Source organism: Bos javanicus, chromosome 10 (assembly GCF_032452875.1).
Source record: "Bos javanicus breed banteng chromosome 10, ARS-OSU_banteng_1.0, whole genome shotgun sequence".
Classification (NCBI taxonomy): Eukaryota; Metazoa; Chordata; class Mammalia; order Artiodactyla; family Bovidae; genus Bos; species Bos javanicus.
This window is the reverse complement of record NC_083877.1, coordinates 54,570,779-54,589,380: the sequence shown is the minus strand read 5'-3', so window position 1 is coordinate 54,589,380 and position 18,602 is coordinate 54,570,779. Positions and strand designations below refer to the sequence as shown.

The 18,602-nt window shown below is 41.1% G+C and overlaps 2 protein-coding genes across 6 annotated transcripts in view; both read right to left on the bottom strand.

Annotated features, from left to right (window-relative positions):
* RAB27A (RAB27A, member RAS oncogene family) overlaps positions 1-18,602 on the bottom strand; it is a 95,138-nt gene that overhangs the window by 39,203 nt on the left and 37,333 nt on the right. Inside the window, exon 1 of one of the 5 annotated variants that reach the window (XM_061431233.1) lies at positions 1,376-1,457. The exons of the other annotated variants lie outside the window; for them this stretch is intronic. The gene's annotated coding sequence lies outside the window, so the exon portion shown is untranslated. Of the gene's footprint in view, positions 1-1,375; positions 1,458-18,602 lie in introns of those variants that run through there. 5 annotated transcript variants of the gene reach the window in all.
* LOC133256263 (uncharacterized) overlaps positions 1,714-18,602 on the bottom strand; it is a 48,617-nt gene continuing 31,728 nt past the window's right edge. The window contains exon 3 of the mRNA XM_061431226.1: positions 1,714-6,619. Within this exon, the coding sequence (XP_061287210.1) occupies positions 6,601-6,619 (19 nt within the window). The 3' untranslated portion in view covers positions 1,714-6,600. The remainder of the gene's footprint in view (positions 6,620-18,602) is intronic.

The window sequence follows — 18,602 nt, the reverse complement described above, 5'->3', positions numbered from 1 at the left end:
CCACCGTCCTGCCTTTCTAGACTCCTTCATTTGCATACTAGGACATCATTGTCACTGTTGTTTTGTTAAGTGTGATTTTTTACAGTGCACTGTAACATTTCCCTGACTTCTTTATCAAAGGGCACAGACTGTACCTCATCTTTTCTGTGATGAGATGCACTGTGCCCCAGTGGCTCAGTGGTAAAGAATCACCTGCCAAGGCAGGAGATGCGGATTCCCTGGGTCAGGAAGATCCCCTGGAGGAGGAAATGGCAATCCACTCCAGTATTCTTGCCTGGAAAATTCCAAGAATAGAAGAGTCTGGTGGGCTACAGTCCATGGGGTCACAAAGAGTCGGACACAACTGAGTGTGCATGCACTGTATGTAAGTGCATACTCTCAGGAAGTGTGAATGGTGACGGCCCCTATTACACACACCCTATTGAGGCGAAGCCCTGGTCTGGCATACAGATTCTCACAAAGGCCACCAGGATACACTGGGTATGTCTTTACTTCTCCCTCATTCTGCCGACCCCATAGCCTTGCCTGCGCTGACCACATCAGAGCAGAGCTGTTCTCTGCCCCAGGGATATGCTTCTCAGATGCAGGCTGGCTTATGAAATCACATCATCTCTTCACAGCTGGTTTTCTTTTCCACAGTCTCCTATCCACCCTATGATTCCCTCCTGTTGAGTTCTAACAGTCCCACTTCTATTCATTACTCCGAGTCATGACCCCTCTGCCCTCTCTCCTTTTCTGGCTTTCCTGTCCCTCATCTCCAGGTACTCATCCTAAACTTCAGCTTGTGCGAGCAAAAACTGACCTTACACCAACAATGCCAGTCAATGAATACCGGTGCTCTCCTTATAACGGTGAGCGGCTAGGTCAATTTTAAGGTATTGGACCCCTTCCCAAGCTCATGCACTACTCTGTCTTTAAGGACTTCTGCTTTTTCAATAAGGAAAGGAGTTTTCCTCCAGCTAAGTCTGGGAACAGGGCCATTTCTGAAACCCAAGTGCTTCTCCATGGTGCCAGCTTGGGTTTTATCATATATTGACGAAAAGGCAGCATACAGAGACAAGTTGATCATGAGTTTAAAACACTATTGTCTGTAAATATTCCACCATATGTTAACTTAGTTCTTTTAAAAACAGTAAAATAGGCTCATGAAAAAAATCGAACTATTTTCTGACGTTTTAGCAGCACCAGACAACAGTACTAGGATTCTTAGCCTCTCTCGTTTGGTGCTGATAAGCTCTAAACAGCCGGCTATAGGTCTTTCTAGCCTTTGTCAGGTCCACTCTCTCTGTTAATATATTTATAACACATGTTTAGCTACTCCCTATGTATCATATTAACAGCTAAACCAGAAAGGAAAAAAAAAAAAGAAACTCACCTATGGCCCAGGTCCAGTGGGATATACTTCTTATTGATTCTCAAGAAGTCTTGCCCAGTTCCACCTATTCAGTAGGCAGTCTTAGCAAGGGACTGTTTGCATTTCTATCAACAGCTGTGTATAGACTAGGGAGTGCCTTAAGTTTACTTATGCAAAAGAGGACAGAAGAACTTGCAGTCATCCAGCCTATTTCTAAATCAGCCTGTCAGATCACTGTTGTCTTTTTTTGTGATTATTGTTGTTGTTTTCTAATTTTATTACCTTTGGATCAGTAAATGTGGTCTGCTTAATATCAAATGGGGGGGGTGTTAAGTATGAAAATAACCTGTATTCCCTGTTTGTTGCATGCAGAACTAGATATGTGCTAGTTCAAGCTAGTTAGCTGCATTTTTCAATCTGATATATCCTTGTTTATGTTTTCCGACTTCACCTGTTAGGTTCCAAGGAAATAATGTATCTTATTTTAGAAAATTAAGCACAAGACAATGTCTTAAAGGAGATAAAAATAACACATCATAAAGAACAAGGCACTGCAGTCCTTATGAGAGGCCTCAAATCTGTGGGATCTCAAGTCTTCTGGGATCCATGGAGGTGCCTTAAGAGTCTATAAACTTTTATTCAAATGCCTTTTTTCCTCTTTATTATTATTTTTTAAACTGGAATAAAAATCTATAGTCAAATGAGTTATAATCCACACTCAGAGATCTCCAAACTTCTCACTGACACTGCCTGGCAAAGTTATTTGCTAAACTAGTGCACATGACAACCCTCTCAATTGATGATACATTTATGAGAGAATTCCAAATATTATTCCAAATACTATATAGTATTAGGTATTCTCATAAATGTGTCATTAATTGAAAAGGTCGTAATGCATACTAGTCTTTCTTTATTTTCTTTTATTTTTAAAAATCTGGAGTGAATTCACATGTCCACTCTTGTGAGAGTAGTTAAGGAAGCATGTGTGAGCCACACTCTGTAAGTGACAGCAAGGCTCAGGCATGTCTGTTCAGCACACAGTGGCTTTTTCCTGTTAGGATAGTCAATTGAGCAATAAGGAATGAACACATTATGTTGCAGCTGATTTTATGTTTGGGGAGCTTCTTGGCTGACTTAGAGCAGCTGTAAGTTTGGGTTACTTTTTGTCCCTAGCAGGTCAGCGTCTTCACAGCCAGCAAGACGTTCTGGCACTGGAGCTCAGAAAAACTACCTCACGTCACTGCCACAGATCCTTCACTCCCTCAGAAAAGTGCTCTTGTCCAGCTGGTTGCAAACTTTCCTTAGCAAGTTTCTTCAAATGAAATCTAACCTGGTGCTCTAATATATAAAACAGGTGAATTTAGAACCGCTCTGGTAAAAGAAGTGAAGGTAAGCCCACCTCCAAGGCCTGTGAACCCAACAAGGTCCTAACAAAAGCTCCACCGCACACGTGTGGAAAACCAGTGTGGAAAGCTCAACCTCAAATGGCTCTGAATCATCTCACTTGCCTTCAACTTTGTACCCAACACTTTCTTTCTCCCTAAACACCTCAGACTGACAGCTCATTACAAGGTCTGCGAGGCTTTTTCATTCAACATTTCCTAAACACACCATCTCTCAAATCTTGCCCACTTAACCACAACCTTAGGACTCTTGTTATCTGGGAGCGAAAATCTGGAATGTATTGAAAGACCCTGGTAAGAATTCCAAAAAGGGCTAACTGGAGCTTCAGAAAATAAGGAAAGTGTCTTGGAAACAATGATCATTGAGTCACTCAAAGGGAAAAGAGAGCTGTGGATCTAAGGCTGAATAGTCCAGGGAAAATCTAGACCAAACTGGCCAGAGATGAACCAAGCAGTAGCATCTTCCTTGCGACAGAAAACCAGTGTACTTGCAAAATGGAACTACTGGAAGGATGCTTATAACCAGCTACACTGTTGATTTTTTCCTAAAGGGCATTACAAAGTACAGCCACATTATTCTTGATGGACTCAACAACCTATGCTTGGGCAGAACCCTCAGAAGTCAAAATATGCTTTGAAGAACACAATGAAATGATATAGCAAACTTACTATGTGATACAGCAAAATAACTGAAAATATATTATTTTGCTCTGTATCATAAGCCACTTTGTACTAAAGTACAGCAGAGAATAACAGAGCAGATGGGAGAAAAACCTAAAATCCTCTGCACTAACTTGACTTTTCCCATAAATTCAAAAGGAATTACTACTATTGTATTTTCTCCACAGGACCCCTTGTTCCAGCTAATGGCTGTATCATGAGGAATGCTACACATGCAAGGACTGCCACTTAGAACCATCGGGAAGTTCCAGGGAAGGAGGAAAGGGCACAGGTAAGATGGCAACAGAGCAACCCCTAGTGTTCCCTACCCAAGAAGGCAGCCTCATATGAAGGTGGCACAGAACCAACTTCAGTTCAGAAGTGGTAAATACAAACGGAGGTCCCAGACAGGTGGACAGAATCACGCCAAAGTTGAACACCAACAAAGTAAGAAGTAGATCAAAAAAGGCGGAGAGGTGGCTTATGAATTCGAGGAATCAGGAGGATACCTACCCATATACACTGGGAAGACCACTTAGCTCATCAGGAACAACACTTGGAATCTAAGACCCAGGTAGTAGTTACTTTATCAAAAGCCAGAGAGATTCTTACCTAAGTCAGGGAAATGTTTCCAACTATTTGCTCCCTCCTGCTTAACCCATGCAATTTCCAAGCCTCCCTAATCTACCCAAGCAGGTTCCTGCCCTGTGCAAATGGAAAACTCAAGCGTTCAGGTTAGAACTTGGTCCCCAAACCTACACCTGTCTTTGTCATCAACCAGGTAGTAAGCACACCTATGGGAACCAAGCTCCTATTTTCTTTTTTGGCCATACTGCGTAGCATGTGTTCCCACCGTGAACCCATGCCCCCTGCTTTGGAAGTTTGGAGTCATAACCACTGGGCCACAAGGGAAGTTCCAAGTTCTATTTTCTGAATGCACCTATGAGAAAGACATCTGAAGGGAGGGGACTAAGAATATAGGGGCCAAAGTCAGTGAGCAAGATGGTCACTCAGAAAGAATCTACACGGCCTTATTAAAAGAAAGAGTGAATAAAGAGACAGCAATATAGGTACACTAAGGCAAAATAAAGATTCTGTGTTAGCAAGGAAACTATGAATCTGCAGGAGAACAAGCCAAGAGGGGAAAGAAAATTACAGGCAAGAGGAGCATAAAACACATGAAAGGAACACCGTGAGGATGTAAGTAGTTGTGCATGAATAACAGATTGACAAGCAACAACTTTCGAAACTTTGTTTGAGGGTTTGGAGGAAACTGAAGAAACATGTAATACTGTACTTCATCTTAATGAGGATAAGATGCGAATCTATATAAGAAAGAGGTGACTTCAAAGTAGTAAAAAAAAAAAAAAAAGTTTTATAAGCTACATATGGAAATCATTCACATAATTCTATAATCATGCTTTAATAAACCCACTTGTTAAAAGTATAAAGTTAGCCCTCACATGGGCTTCCCTTGTGGCTCATTTGGTGAAGAATCTGAGAGATGGGAATATCCTCCACCTGACCTGCCTCTTGAGAAATCTATATGGCAGTCAAGAAGCAACAGAACTGGACATGGAACAACAGACTGGTTCCAAATAGGAAAAGGAGTACGTCACGGGTGTATATTGTCACCCTGCTTATTTAATTTATATGCAGAGTACATCATGAGAAACGCTGGGCTGGAAGAAGCACAAGCTGGAATCAAGATTGCTGGGAGAAATATCAATAACCTCAGATACGCAGATGACACCACCCTTATGGCAGAAAGTGAAAAAGAACTGAAGAGCCTCCTGATGAAAGTGAAAGAGGAGAGTGACAAAGTTGGCTTAAAGCTCAACATACTAAGATCATGGCATCCGGTCCCATCACTTCACAGCAAATATATGGGGAAACAATGGAACCAGTGACGACTTCTATTTTTTCAGGATCCAAAATCACTGCAGATGCTGACTGCAGTCATGAAATTAAAAGACTCTTGCTCCTTGGAAGAAAAGCTATGACCAACCTAGACAGCATATTAGAAAGCAGAGACATTACTTTGTCAACAAAGGTCCGTCTAGTCAAAGTTATGGTTTTTCCAGTAGTCAGGTATGGATGTGAGAGTTGGAGTACAAAGAAAGCTGACCACCAAAGAATTGATGCTTTTGAAGTGTGGTGTTGGAGAAGACTCTTCAGAGTCCCTTGGACTGCAAGGAGATCCAACCAGTCAATACTAAAGGAATTAGTCCTGAATATTCATTGGAAGGGCTGATGCTGAAGCTAAAGTTTCAGCTCCAATACTTAGGCTACCTGATGTGAAGAACCAACTCAGTTGAAAAGACCCTGATGCTGGAAAAATTGAAGGAGGGAGGAGAAGGGGACGACAGAGGATGAGATGGTTGGATGGCATCACCAATGCAATAGACATGAGTTTGAGTAGGATCTGGGAGTTGATAATGGACAGGGAAGCCTGGCACGCTGCAGTCCATGGGGTCACAAAGAGTCAGACATGACAGAGCAACTGAACTGAACTAGCCCTCACATACCAACAAATTTGATTGCAAAAATTAGTAAGTTGAGCGCTTTGACCCCAAGGATTACCTTTCCATTAAAATAATGGTGTTGTCACTGACATCATTTTAATTTAGAACTTTCCTATTTATTTGTACATCATAGAAAAATACAATTGCTATATAGCTATCAAACACTGAAAATAAACCAAAAGTCGTAACAATAATACTGAAATTTTCCTAGAAATGAGTATCACCTTAAAAGTTCATATGCAAATGTTCAAGAAAAGCTTTTCCATATTTACATTTTAGATAGAACATGATAAAGAAAATTATTCTGCATAGAAATTACAATTTTTATTTGAAATAATTTCCCTTAACTACTAGTATCTCTAAGCAGTTGAGGTACATATAGCTTTAGCTTTTATAAAATAGTTCTAAATTGAACATTTCTGACACAGAAAAGAACAGACTCAACTTCTATTACTTCTCCTCTGAAAGCTCTTGATCTTGACCTCTGTAGGAGACAGAACTTAACAAAAGAACATGTGCAGGCTTCTCAGAGGAAACTGGACATTTACCGCATGCATTCTAATGCAAGAGGCTTCACATCTGGTTCAGATGCAAAATGATTGTTAACTCAGGAGATGCAGTGTGACTTTCCAAACCAAAATCTGGAGCATGTGGTCTGTCAGTGGATTTTTATGACCCTTTTGGGAAAAGGCAGAATTGGAAATACAGTTTAGCTGTCAAAGTACTGGAATTTCTAAAGCACCTCACTAACTTTCAGGGCAATGCAAAGAAAGTAAAATGAAGCAGTACCAGAACAGCCATGGGCTGGTCATCACAACACATCTCTGGGCACCGAGGACACGTGCAGTCATTTGAATTCCCTTCACTTCTGACCATCAGGGCTCAGGACTGAGACCCTACTGATCACCATAGTAGAGAAAAGGGGAGGGAAGTTGTTTCACCAGCAACAACCTCGTCTACTTATGTTCCTTTTCTCACAGCCTCAGTAATTAACAGAATGATCACAAACTAAGCCAAACGCTTCTCTATCCATTCAAAGCTCACCCTAGAAATCAGTCCTCCAAAGCCACATCAAGGTCTGGATATTCCTTTAATCAATGTTTTCTCAATGTATCTGAGTGCTCTATCTTCATTAACCTGGACAGCTGTTAGGCTGCTTCTGAGTACTCCTCTCCCATCCCTCATCCCCGCAGTAAACTTTTTGTGTTGCCTGGACTGTGTTCTTATGTGCAGCTTCCCCTCCACCCCTCACCACCGGTCTGACAGCAGGCCAGCTGCCACTCCATTGCTAATTGTGTCTACCATCTGACTTTCTCTGACAGCTCATCCCTCCTCCGCTTCCCTCTGTTCCCTGCTGATTACATTCAGGAATGACTCAAAAAGTGTCTTAGAGTGCCACTGACAGCTGCTCTTTTTGGTAAATTAAGTTACATTTGCATTCAATTTAACAGTATTTGATAAGCAATTTCTACATGCCCAGTACTGTGCTGGCAACTACAAATGGCACAGGAGAAATATGTGATCTCGCCACTCTCCTCAAGAAGCTAGCAGTCAGGATAAGGAAACAAAATGAACTCATTTTCCACAAAAGACACATGAAACAAGATCCTCAGGAATCAAGATGTCACCCAGCACAGGATATCAAACATGTAATGGGGCTTTGTCGCTTCCAGCTGTGTGATCCATGGCAAGTCATGTAACCTCTCCGAGCCTGTTTCCTCAATATGAGAGATTTTATCTATCAAGATCATTGGGAGGACTGAAGACCCTGAGAAGTCAGAAACAGGGCACAATCTGACCAAGGCTTCAAACAGGGGCCAGGTCTTGAGGTGAACACCTTCAAAGCGGTGAGGAGTAGGAAAATGGCATGTCTGGTACAAGAGTATGTTTTGACTGCAATTTAACAGGTACTGAGAAGCCCAGTTAACTACTTCAAAGGCAACAAATGTAAATAAGATATACTCCTTCCCCTCAGAATTTACAGTCAGAGAAACATAAGACAAATACACAAATAACTATAAAGCTGGCTATAAATTCAAAGGAACGCTTAGGAGGTAATGTGGCAAGTTGAAGAGGGCTGGACAACTAACCGTCAGTGTGCTGATATTAGTTTTAGCTCTGCTACCACCTGTGTGTGATCCAACACTTTCCAGGCCTTGCTTCCTCAAATATGAAATAAGAGGGCTGAACTCAATGGTCTCTTCCTCACACAGTTCTCAGTCCAAAGAGTTTGGCCATGAGAAGCTTACATGGGGTCCTGGTGGCAGCTGCCCCTTGTTTCACCTCTCACGCCTTAAAGATGAGAGCCTAGACGTGAGAATAAGATGGAACAGAAATAGAGTGGACAATAGAATAGGAAAGACTAGAAATCTCTTCAAGAAAGTTAGAGATAACAAGGGAATATTACATGCAAAAATGGGCACAATAAAGGACAGAAACGATAAGGATCTAACAGAAGAGATTAAGAAGAGATGACAAGAATACGCAGAAGAATTATACAAAAAAGGTCTTAAAGATCCAGGTAGCTACAATGGTGTTGTCACTCACCTAGAGCCAGACATCTTGGAGCGTGAAGTCAAGTGGGCCTTAGGAAGCATTACTACAAACAAAGCTAGTGGAGGTGATTAGCTGAGCTATTTCAAATCCTAAAAGATGATGCTGTGAAAGTGCTTCACTCAATATGCCAGCAAATTTGGAAAACTCAACAATAGCCACAGGACTGGAAAAGGTCAGTTTTCATTTCAATCCCAAGGAAAGGCAATGCCAAAGAATGTTCACAATACTGCACAACTGTGCTCATTTCACATGCTAGCAAGTTGATGCTCAAAATCCTTCAAGCTAGGCTTTAACAGTATGCGAACCAAGAACTTCCAAATGTACAAGCTAGATTTAGAAAAGGCAGAGGAACCAGAGATCAAATTGATAACATTCATTAGATCATAGAAAAAGCAAGAGAATTCCTGAAAAACATCTATTTCTGCTTCACTGAGTACACTAAAATCTGTGTGGATCATAACAAACCAAGGAAACTTCTGAAAGAGACGGGAATACCAGATGACCTAATCTGCTTCCTGAGAAACCTGTATGTAGGTCAAGAAGCAACATCAATTATAATCAGTCATGGAACAACAGACTGGTTCCAAATTGGGAAAGGAGTACACCAAGGCTATATATTGTCACCTTGCTTATTTAACTTAAATGCAGAGTAGTGAAGTAACGGAGAAGGCAATGGCAACCCACTCCAGTACTCTTGCCTGGAAAATCCCATGGACGGAGGAGCCTGGAAGGCTGCAGTCCATGGGGTCGCTAAGAGTTGGACACGACTGAGTGACTTCACTTTCACTTTTCACTTTCATGCATCGGAGAAGGAAATGGCAACCCACTCCAGTGTTCTTGCCTGGAGAATCCCAGGGATGGCGGAGCCTGGTGGGCTGCCGTCTATGGGGTCACACAGAGTCGGACACGACTGAAGTGACTTAGCATAGCATAGCATAGTGAAGTAAAGTGAAAGTCACTCGGCCATGTCTGACTCTTTGCAACCACATGGACTGTTGCCCACAAGGCTCCTCTGTCCATAGAATTCTCCTGGCAAGAATACTGGAGTGGGTTGCCATTTCCTTCCAGAGAGGAACTTCCCTACTCAAGGACTGGACCCAGGGTCTCCTACATTAGAGGCAGATTCTTTACCATCTGAGCCACCACGGAAGCCTCAGAGTACAAGATCCTAGGCTGGATGACTCCCAAGCTGGAATCAAGATTGCTGAGAGAAATATCAACAACCTCAGATATGCACATGATACCACCCTAATAGAGAAAGCAAAGAGGAACTAAAGAGCCTTTTGATGAAGGTACACTAAAGCTGGCTTAAAACTCAACATTTAAAAACTAATATCATGGCAGCCATACTCATCACTTCACAGCAAATAGAAGGGGAAAAGTAGAAGCAGTGACAGATTGTTTTCTGGGGCTCCAAAATCACCATCAACACTGACATCAGATTGATTATATTCTTTGCAGCCAAAGATGGAGAAGCTCTATACAGGCACCAAAAGCAAGACCAGGAGCTGACTGTGGCTCAGATCATGAACTCCTTATTGCCAATTTAGATCTAAATTGAAGAAAGTAGGGAAAACCACTCGACCATTTAGGTGTGACCTAAATCAAATCCGTTACAATTATACAATGGAAGTGAGAAATAGATTTAAGGGACTAAATCTGATAGAGTGACTGATGAACTCTGGACAGAAATTTGTGACACTGTACAGGAGACAGGGATCAAGACCATTCCAAAGAAAAAGAAATGCAAAAGAGCAAAACGGTTGTCTGAGGAGGCCTTACAAATAGCTGTGAAAAGAAGAGAAGTGAAAAGCAAAGGAGAAAAGGAAATATATACCCGTTTGAATGCAGGCTCCAAAAACTAGCAAGGAGAGATAAGAAAGCCTTCCTCAGTGGTCAGTGCAAAGCACTGAAATAGAGGAAAACAACAGAATGGGAGATACCAGAGATCTCTTCAAGAAAATCAGAGATATCAAGGGAACATTTCATGCAAAGATGGGCACAATAAAGGACAGAAATGGTATGGACCTAACAGAAGCCGAAGATATTAAGAGGTGGCAAGAATACACAGAAGAACTGTACAAAAAAGATCTTCACGACCCAGATAATCATGATGGTGTGATCAGTCAACTAGAGCCAGACATCCTGGAATGTGAAGTCCAGTGGGCCTTAGGAAGCATCACTGTGAACAAAGCTAGTGGAGGTGATGGAATTCCAGTTGAGCTATTTCAAATCCTAAAAGATGATGCTGTGAAAGTGCTGCACTCAATATGCCAGCAAATTTGGAAGACTCAGCAGTGGCCACAGGACTGGAAAAGGTCCGTTTTCATTCCAATCCCAAAGAAAGGCAATGCCGAAGAATGCTCAAACTACTGCACAATTGCACTCATCTCACACACTAGTAAAGTAATGCTCAAAATTCTCCAAGCCAGGCTTCAGCAATATGTGAACTGTGAACTTCCTGATGTTCAAGCTGGTTTTAGAAAAGGCAAAGGAACCAGAGATCAAATTGCCAACATCTGCTGGATCATGGGAAAAAGGAAGAGAGTTCCAAAAAAACATCTATTTCTGCTTTATTGACTATGCCAAAGTCTTTGACTATGTGGATCACAATAAACTGTGGAAAATTCTGAAAGAGATGGGAAAACCAGACCACCTGACCTGCCTCTTGAGACATCTGTATGCAGGTCAGGAAGCAATAGTTAGAACTGGACATGGAACAACAGACTGGTTCCAAATAGGAAAAGGAGTACATCAAGGCTGTATATTGTCACCCTGCTTATTTAACTTATATGCAGAGTACATCATGAGAAATGCTGGGCTGGATGAAGCACAAGCTGGAATAAAGATTCCAGGAGAAATATCAATAACCTCAGATATTCAGATAATACCAACCTTATGGCAGAAAGTGAAGAAGAACTGATAAGCCTCTTGATGAAAGTGAAAGAGGAGAGTGAAAAAGTTGGCTTAAAGCTCAACATTCAGAAAACTAAGATCATGCAATCTGGTCCCATCACTTCATGGTAAATAAATAGGGAAACAGTGGAAACCATGGCAGACTTTGTTTTGTGGGGGCTCCAAAATCACTGCAGATGGTGACTACAGCCATGAAATTAAAAGACACTTACTCCTTGGAAGGAAAGTTATGACCAACCTAGATAGCATATTCAAAAGCAGAGACATTACTTTGCCAACAAAGGTCCATCTAGTAAAGGCTATGGTTTTTCCAGTAGTCATGTATGGATGTGAGAGTTGGAGTACAAAGAAAGCTGAGCACCAAAGAATTGATGCTTTTGAAGTGTGGTGTTGGAGAAGACTCTTTAGAGTCCCTTGGACTACAAGGAGATCCAACCAGTCCATCCTAAAGGAAATCAGTCCTGAATATTCATTGGAAGGACTGTTGCTGAAGCTGAAACTCCAATACTTTTGCCACCTGATGTGAAGAATTGACTCATTTGAAAAGACCCTGATGCTGGAAAGATTGAAGGAGGGAGGAGAAGGGGACGACAGAGGATGAGCTGGTTGGATGGCATCACTGACTCAATGGACATGAGTTTGAGCTAAACTCCAGGAGTTGGTGATGAACAGGGAGGTCTGGTATGCTGCAGTCCATGGGGTTGCAAAAAGTCCTGAACTGAACTGAAAATTACTGTGGACAGTTGATTGCAACCATGAAATTATAAGACACCTGCCCCTTGGAAGAAAAGCTATGACAAACCCACACACTGTGTTAAAAGTCAGAGCCATCATTTTGTCAACAAAGATCTGTATAGTCAAAGGTATGGTTTTCTCCAGTACTCACATACAGCTGTGACAGCTGGACCATAATGAAAGCTAAGCACCGAAGGATTGATGCTTTTGAATTGCAGTGCTGGAAAAGACTCTTGAAAGTCCCTTGGACAGCAAGGAGATCAAACCAGTCAATCCTACAGGAAATCAACCCTGAATACTCACTGGGAGGAATGATACTGAAGCTAAAGCTGCAATATTTTGGTCACCTGATGAGAAGAACCGACTCACTGGAAAAGACCTTGATGCTGGGAAAGATTGAGGGCAAGAGGAGAAGGAGATGACAGAGAATGAAATGGTTGGATGGCATTACCAATTTAATGGACATGGGTCTGAGCAAACTCTGGGAGATGGTGAAGGACAGAGAAGCCTGGCGTGCTGTAGTCCATGGAGTTGAAAAGAGTCAGACATGACTTAGTGGCTGAACAACAACTCTCTCCTCTGGGGAGCCTTTATTAGTACAGCAACTCAGATTCAAAACCTAGATATCAGATTCAAAACATCATCCTACACCACCCATCGGACCACATGGTAATAAAAATATAGCCAGGAATATATATACTAGCCAGGAGTATATCATTTTCCCTCAGCTTTCTTCTCTGCCTCTCTCATTTGGCTTGAAATAATTACCATGTTTACCACTGATATCAAGAAATGACAAGTCAAAACCCTTTCTAATTACTTAATGCCTGTGGCTGTTCAGAAGAGAATTAGCTAACTGAACTGTATTTCCCAAGTTTTTGTTCTCATTTAAAATAAAACAATACTTTTTTTTTTTTTAATAAATATGCATGTGCACTGTCTCCTGATAAACGCCAGCAAGAGCATCTCCAGGAAATTGCTTCCCAACCATTTTCATGCTATTTGTTTGACAAACTAGCCAAATGCTCATAATCAAAGATGACAGATCTGGGTATTCCAGCAATGTCAGGCCCTGCCTAGTAACCCTGAGGGAAGAAGGGTTTAGTATCTCAATACAGCTATGGTTTTTCCAGTAGTCATGTATGGATGTGAGAGTTGGACTATAATGAAAGCTGAGAGCCAAAGAATTGATTCTTTGGAACTGTGGTGTTGGAGAAGACTCTTGAGAGTCCCTTGGACTTCAAGGAGATCCAACCAATCCATCCTAAAGGAAATCAGTCCTGAATATTCATTAGAAGGACTGACGCTGAAGCTGAAACTCCAATACTTTGGCCACCTGATGTGAAGAAATGATTCATTTGAAAAGACTGATGCTGGGAAAGATTGAAGGTCAGAGGAGAAGGGGACAACAGAGGATGAGATGGTTGGATGGCATCACCGACTCATTGGACATGAGTTTGAGGTAAATTCTGGGAGTTGGTTATGGACAGGGAGGCCTGGTATGCTGCAGTCCATGGGGTCTCAAAGAGTCAGACACAACTGAGTGACTGAACTGAACTGAACTGACATCTGAACCAATTCAGAACATACCAAAGGAAAAGGATGGGTACCAAAGAATGACATTCCTGGGACATCGGTATGTACATGTTCAATAATACAAGACAATGCCAAACTGGGGGCTTCTCCAGTGGCTCAGTGGTAAAGAATCTGCCTGCACTGTAGGAGCCATGGATATGATCCCTGGGTCAGGAAGATTCCCTGGAGAAGAAAATGGCAACTCACTCCAATAATCTTGCCTGGAAAATCCCATGGACAGAGGAACCTGGCTGGCTACTGTACACGGGGTCACAAAGAGTTGGACATGACTGAGCAACTCAACTGCCACAGTTGTTTTACACTCCCAACTTCACATCTTCAACAACATCAGGTATTTATTGTCAGACTTCTCAAAACACTACCACACTGTAATCTAAATTGGTATTTATTTGATTTTCTAATGTGGTTGAGCAATTCAATTTCTTTTCTTTTTTCTTTAGTTTGTTGGCCATTCAGTTTCTTCTTGTGGAAAAGCATAGTCATGTCCTTTCCCTTTTTTCTATTGGGTTGTGTTTTCCTTATGAACATGCAGGAATTCTTTTGAGAAGAATGTTCTAGGTACTCATCCTTTGACAGTTACAGTGGTTGCAAATATCTTCCTCCTATTTGTGGTTTGTCTTTTTACTTTTTAAAATTGAAATATAGTTGGATTTGCAATGTTGTATAAATTTCTGCTGTACAGTAAAGTGACAATTATTATATATATATATGTGTGTGTGTGTGTGTGTGTGTGTGTGTGCATGCGTGCATGTGCTAAGTCGCTTCAGTCGTGTCTGACTCTCTGTGACCCCATGGACTGTAGCCCACCAGGCTTCTCTGTCCATGGGATTTCCCAGGCAAGAGTACTGGAGTGGGTTGCCATTTCCTACTACAGGAGATCTTCCTGACCCAGGAATTGAACCCACGTCTTCTGCATCGGCAGTGGGTTCTTCACCACTGAGCCACCAGGAACACTCTCTCTCTCTCTCTCTCTCTCTCTCTCTCTATATATATATATATTTTTTTTTTTTTTTTAATATTCTTTTCCATTTTGGTTTACCTCTGGATATGGACTGTATAGTTCCCTGTGCTATACAGTAGGACCTAGTCGTTTGTCCTTCCTCCTTTTCAATAGCTCAATCTTCAAGTAGTCATACCTATCAATCTTTCATACATAGTTTTCTTTATATAATATAAAACAAATCCATGGACTTCCCTCATGGTCCAGTGATTAAGGCTCCACACTTCCACTTTGTGGGGTGCGGGTTGGATCCCTCATCAGGGAACCTCTGCATACCTCGTGATGTGACCGAAAACAAAACAAAAATACAGCTAAGAAATCCTTCTTTACCTAAAGTGATAAAGATATTCATCTACATTATTTTTCAAAAGATTTTGCCTTTCACATTGTCTTCAACCCAGTGGTAATTTTTAAGGTGCATGTAGGAATCCAATTTCACTAATTTTCCCTGAAAAACACCTATTTATCATAGTACCATTTATCGAGAAAAATTACTCTTTTCCTAGTGAGTCACCATATCGGGGCAGATATGTTTCAGGATTCACTCTTTTGTTCTTTTGGTCATTTTCATTACCCATGGGTCAATGTTATATGGCCTTAGCTACTATGACTTTATAACGGAGCTTTATACCTGAGTTATAAAGGTATTCCTGGGAGGACCAGATCCCGCTGCCTCACTGAGGACATTCTTGACCTTTCACGCTTCCATCCAAGTTCTTCAGAATGTGAGCATGTTGGATCAAACTGAGAAGACTTACATATTCATGATATTGAATCTTTCTATCCATGTATATGTATAATCTCTACACTTATTGATGCCTTCTTTAATGCCTTTACAAATGTCAAAGTAAATTCCCTTCATAAAGACCTTGTACGGTTTTAGACTTACTGATGCTTTATATTTTTGTTACTATTATAAGTGATATCTTTTAAATATATATACTTACATGTATATTACCATCTATTTATTAGTCACACTATTCTAATGATTTGTTATACATAGCTGAAAATAAATACATCTTTTTTTTTCTTTTCTAATCTTTATACATTTTATTTATATTCCTTCTCTTACTGTGCTAGTTAGGACCTCCAAAAGTACTGAATAAACATCTTGATTCTAATGTTTCACTGTTAAGAATAACATTTGCTGTAGGTTTTTGGTAAACACTCTTATCAGGATAAGGAAGTACTCCACCTATTCCTCGTTTTCTAAGAACAAGTATTACAGATGTACATCAATTTTATCAAATTTTGCTTCTAAATCTATTGAGAAAAATATGTGCGTTTTTTCTCCTTTAATTTGTTAATTTACAAGCTTTTACAATTATTCTGCCTTTGATCTTTATTTTTCTTTACTTTTAGTTTTCTAACTTTCCTAACTTCTTCTTATTGATAACGTGTACCCAGGACTTCTCTTTCAAACTCATTGCTTCTTCCAAGTCCATTCTTGAGGAAAGGACACTATAATTCTCAGAGTCATTAATAAATATTTGGATGAATAAAAAATGAATTGTCTATTAAGTTCCATGTAATTGAGATGATTTACTCAAAGTTCAGTTCAGTCGCTCAGTCGTGTCTGACTCTTTGCGACCCCATGAAAAACCAACCTTCAAATATAACACATCACATTTTACATAAGTTGCTCTAGTTTGGGGCCAAAAGAAAAAGGGTCGCTCAAGATGCAGTCACTTAGAGACAGAAGTAATTATCACAGAAAGTTATTTCAACTGTAATAGTCTTTTATTACCTAGAGTAACATCAGAAAATCATTAGCTAGCTTTTGAATTTTCTTTTCAATACTATGTTGGACTTTTAAGTACTGGGGTTCAAGCACACACACACCCCATTAATAACACTAAGCATTGAGAGTAACACATTTAAAAAATGGTAAGCATCTTAAGAGAGATAAAAAGTGAAGCTTATATATATTTTGCAATTCAGCACAATCAGCCAAAGGAGCCAGTCCATGCCTCAAAACCTTGGTTCCAAACCTAAACCAGACCAGCCATGATGATCATCTAATTTGTACAATCTGAAGACAGAGGGGAAAATGTAGCTATTCCCTTTTGTTTAAAGCAGGAGGAACAAATCTAGTTCATGGAATGCTGCATCAAAGGGAAGTTATATGTCTACAAAAGACTGGACAAGTTCTGTCTTAGTAAAAGGTGATCACATGTTTGTTTTGTTCATTCATTTAACAGTTGAGTGCCCACACCCATCACTGTGCAAGGTGACAGAGATGCAAATAAGACAGATACAGCATCTGCATCTCCCCCACCAAATTTACCATCTAACGGACAATATTGACCACTGAAGCAAAACGCCAAGCATGGTTAGTACCTATGGCCGGCATAATAAAAGGAGCACATGAGATTAACACCTAATCTAGATATGGGGGAGGTGAGTTCTGAGAGAAAACACACAAAAGGTTTGGTGTCTGGAAATGGATAAGTTCTCGAAGTAATATGCAGTCCTACAGAGTACATTAAAGCTGGGATTCCCTGGGAGGCAAGCACTCTAAAGTGTAGAACTGGAGAGAACAGAAAAGCTAAAAGATCCAAAGACCCTCATCCATACTCTCCCCCTTGTCCCACCTCATTGCCTCCCACACACACAACTGTGTGACTCACCAAAAGGTTATAGCTTAAAAAAAAAGTCAATGTATTCCCCAGATACTTGGAGAAATGGCTGTGACAGTGAATATGAAACAGGTTCCTCATCTTTCTTGCCTTATCATAAATCTCTTGGTATGCACTAGACCCCACCCAATCTGCCATCTCCCTCTGCTAGTCAAAAACTGTGATCTTCATGTGGTGGTTTAGTTGCTCAGTTGTATCCGACTTTTGCGACCCCACAGACTGTAGCCTGCCAGGCTCCTCTGTCCATGGGATTTTCCAGGCAAGAATACTGGAGTGGGTTCCCATTTCCTTCACAAGGGGATCTTCCCAGTCCAGGGATCGAACCCATGGCTCCTGCATCTCCTACACTGCAGGCAGATTCTTTACCGCTAAGTCACCAGAGAAGCCCCTGACCTTCATGCTGCTGCTGCTGCTAAGTTGCTTCAGTCGTGTATGACTCTGTGCGACCCCACAGACAGCAGCCCACCAGGCTCCCCTGTCCCTGGGATTCTCCAGGCAAGAATACTGGAATGGGTTGCCATTTCCTTCTCCAATGCATGCATGCATGCTAAAGCGCTTCAGTCGTGTCCGACTCTGTGTGACCCCATGGACAGCAGCCCACCAGGCTCCTCTGTCCACAGGAGTTTCTAGGCAAGAATACTGGAATGGGTTGCCATTCCCTTCTCCACCTGACCTTCATACACATGGCCAAAAAGCACATAAAAAGGTGCTCAACATCACTAATTATCAGAGAAATACAAATCAAAAACTACAGTGAGTTATCATCTCACACCAGTCAGAACCGTCATTATCTATCAAAAAAAAATCTACAAATAATAAATGCTGGAGAGAGTGTGGAGAAAAAGGAACCCTGCTACACTGTTGGTGGGAATGTAAATTGGTGCAGCCACTATGGAGAACAGTATGGAGGTTCCTTAAAAACTAAAAATAGAAGTACCACATGACTCAGCAATCCCACTCCTGGGCATCTATCTGGAGAAAAATCATAATTCGAAACGATAAATGCATCCCTATATTCAGTGCAGCACTATTTACAGTAGCCAGGACATGGAAGCAACCTAAGTGTCCATCACCAGAGGAATGAGTAAAGATGTGGTAGAAACATACAACAGAGTATTACTCAGCCATTAAAAAAGAACAAAATAACGCCATTTGTAGCAACATGGATGGACCTAGAGATTATCATACTAAGTGGAGTAAGTCAGACAGAGAAAGACA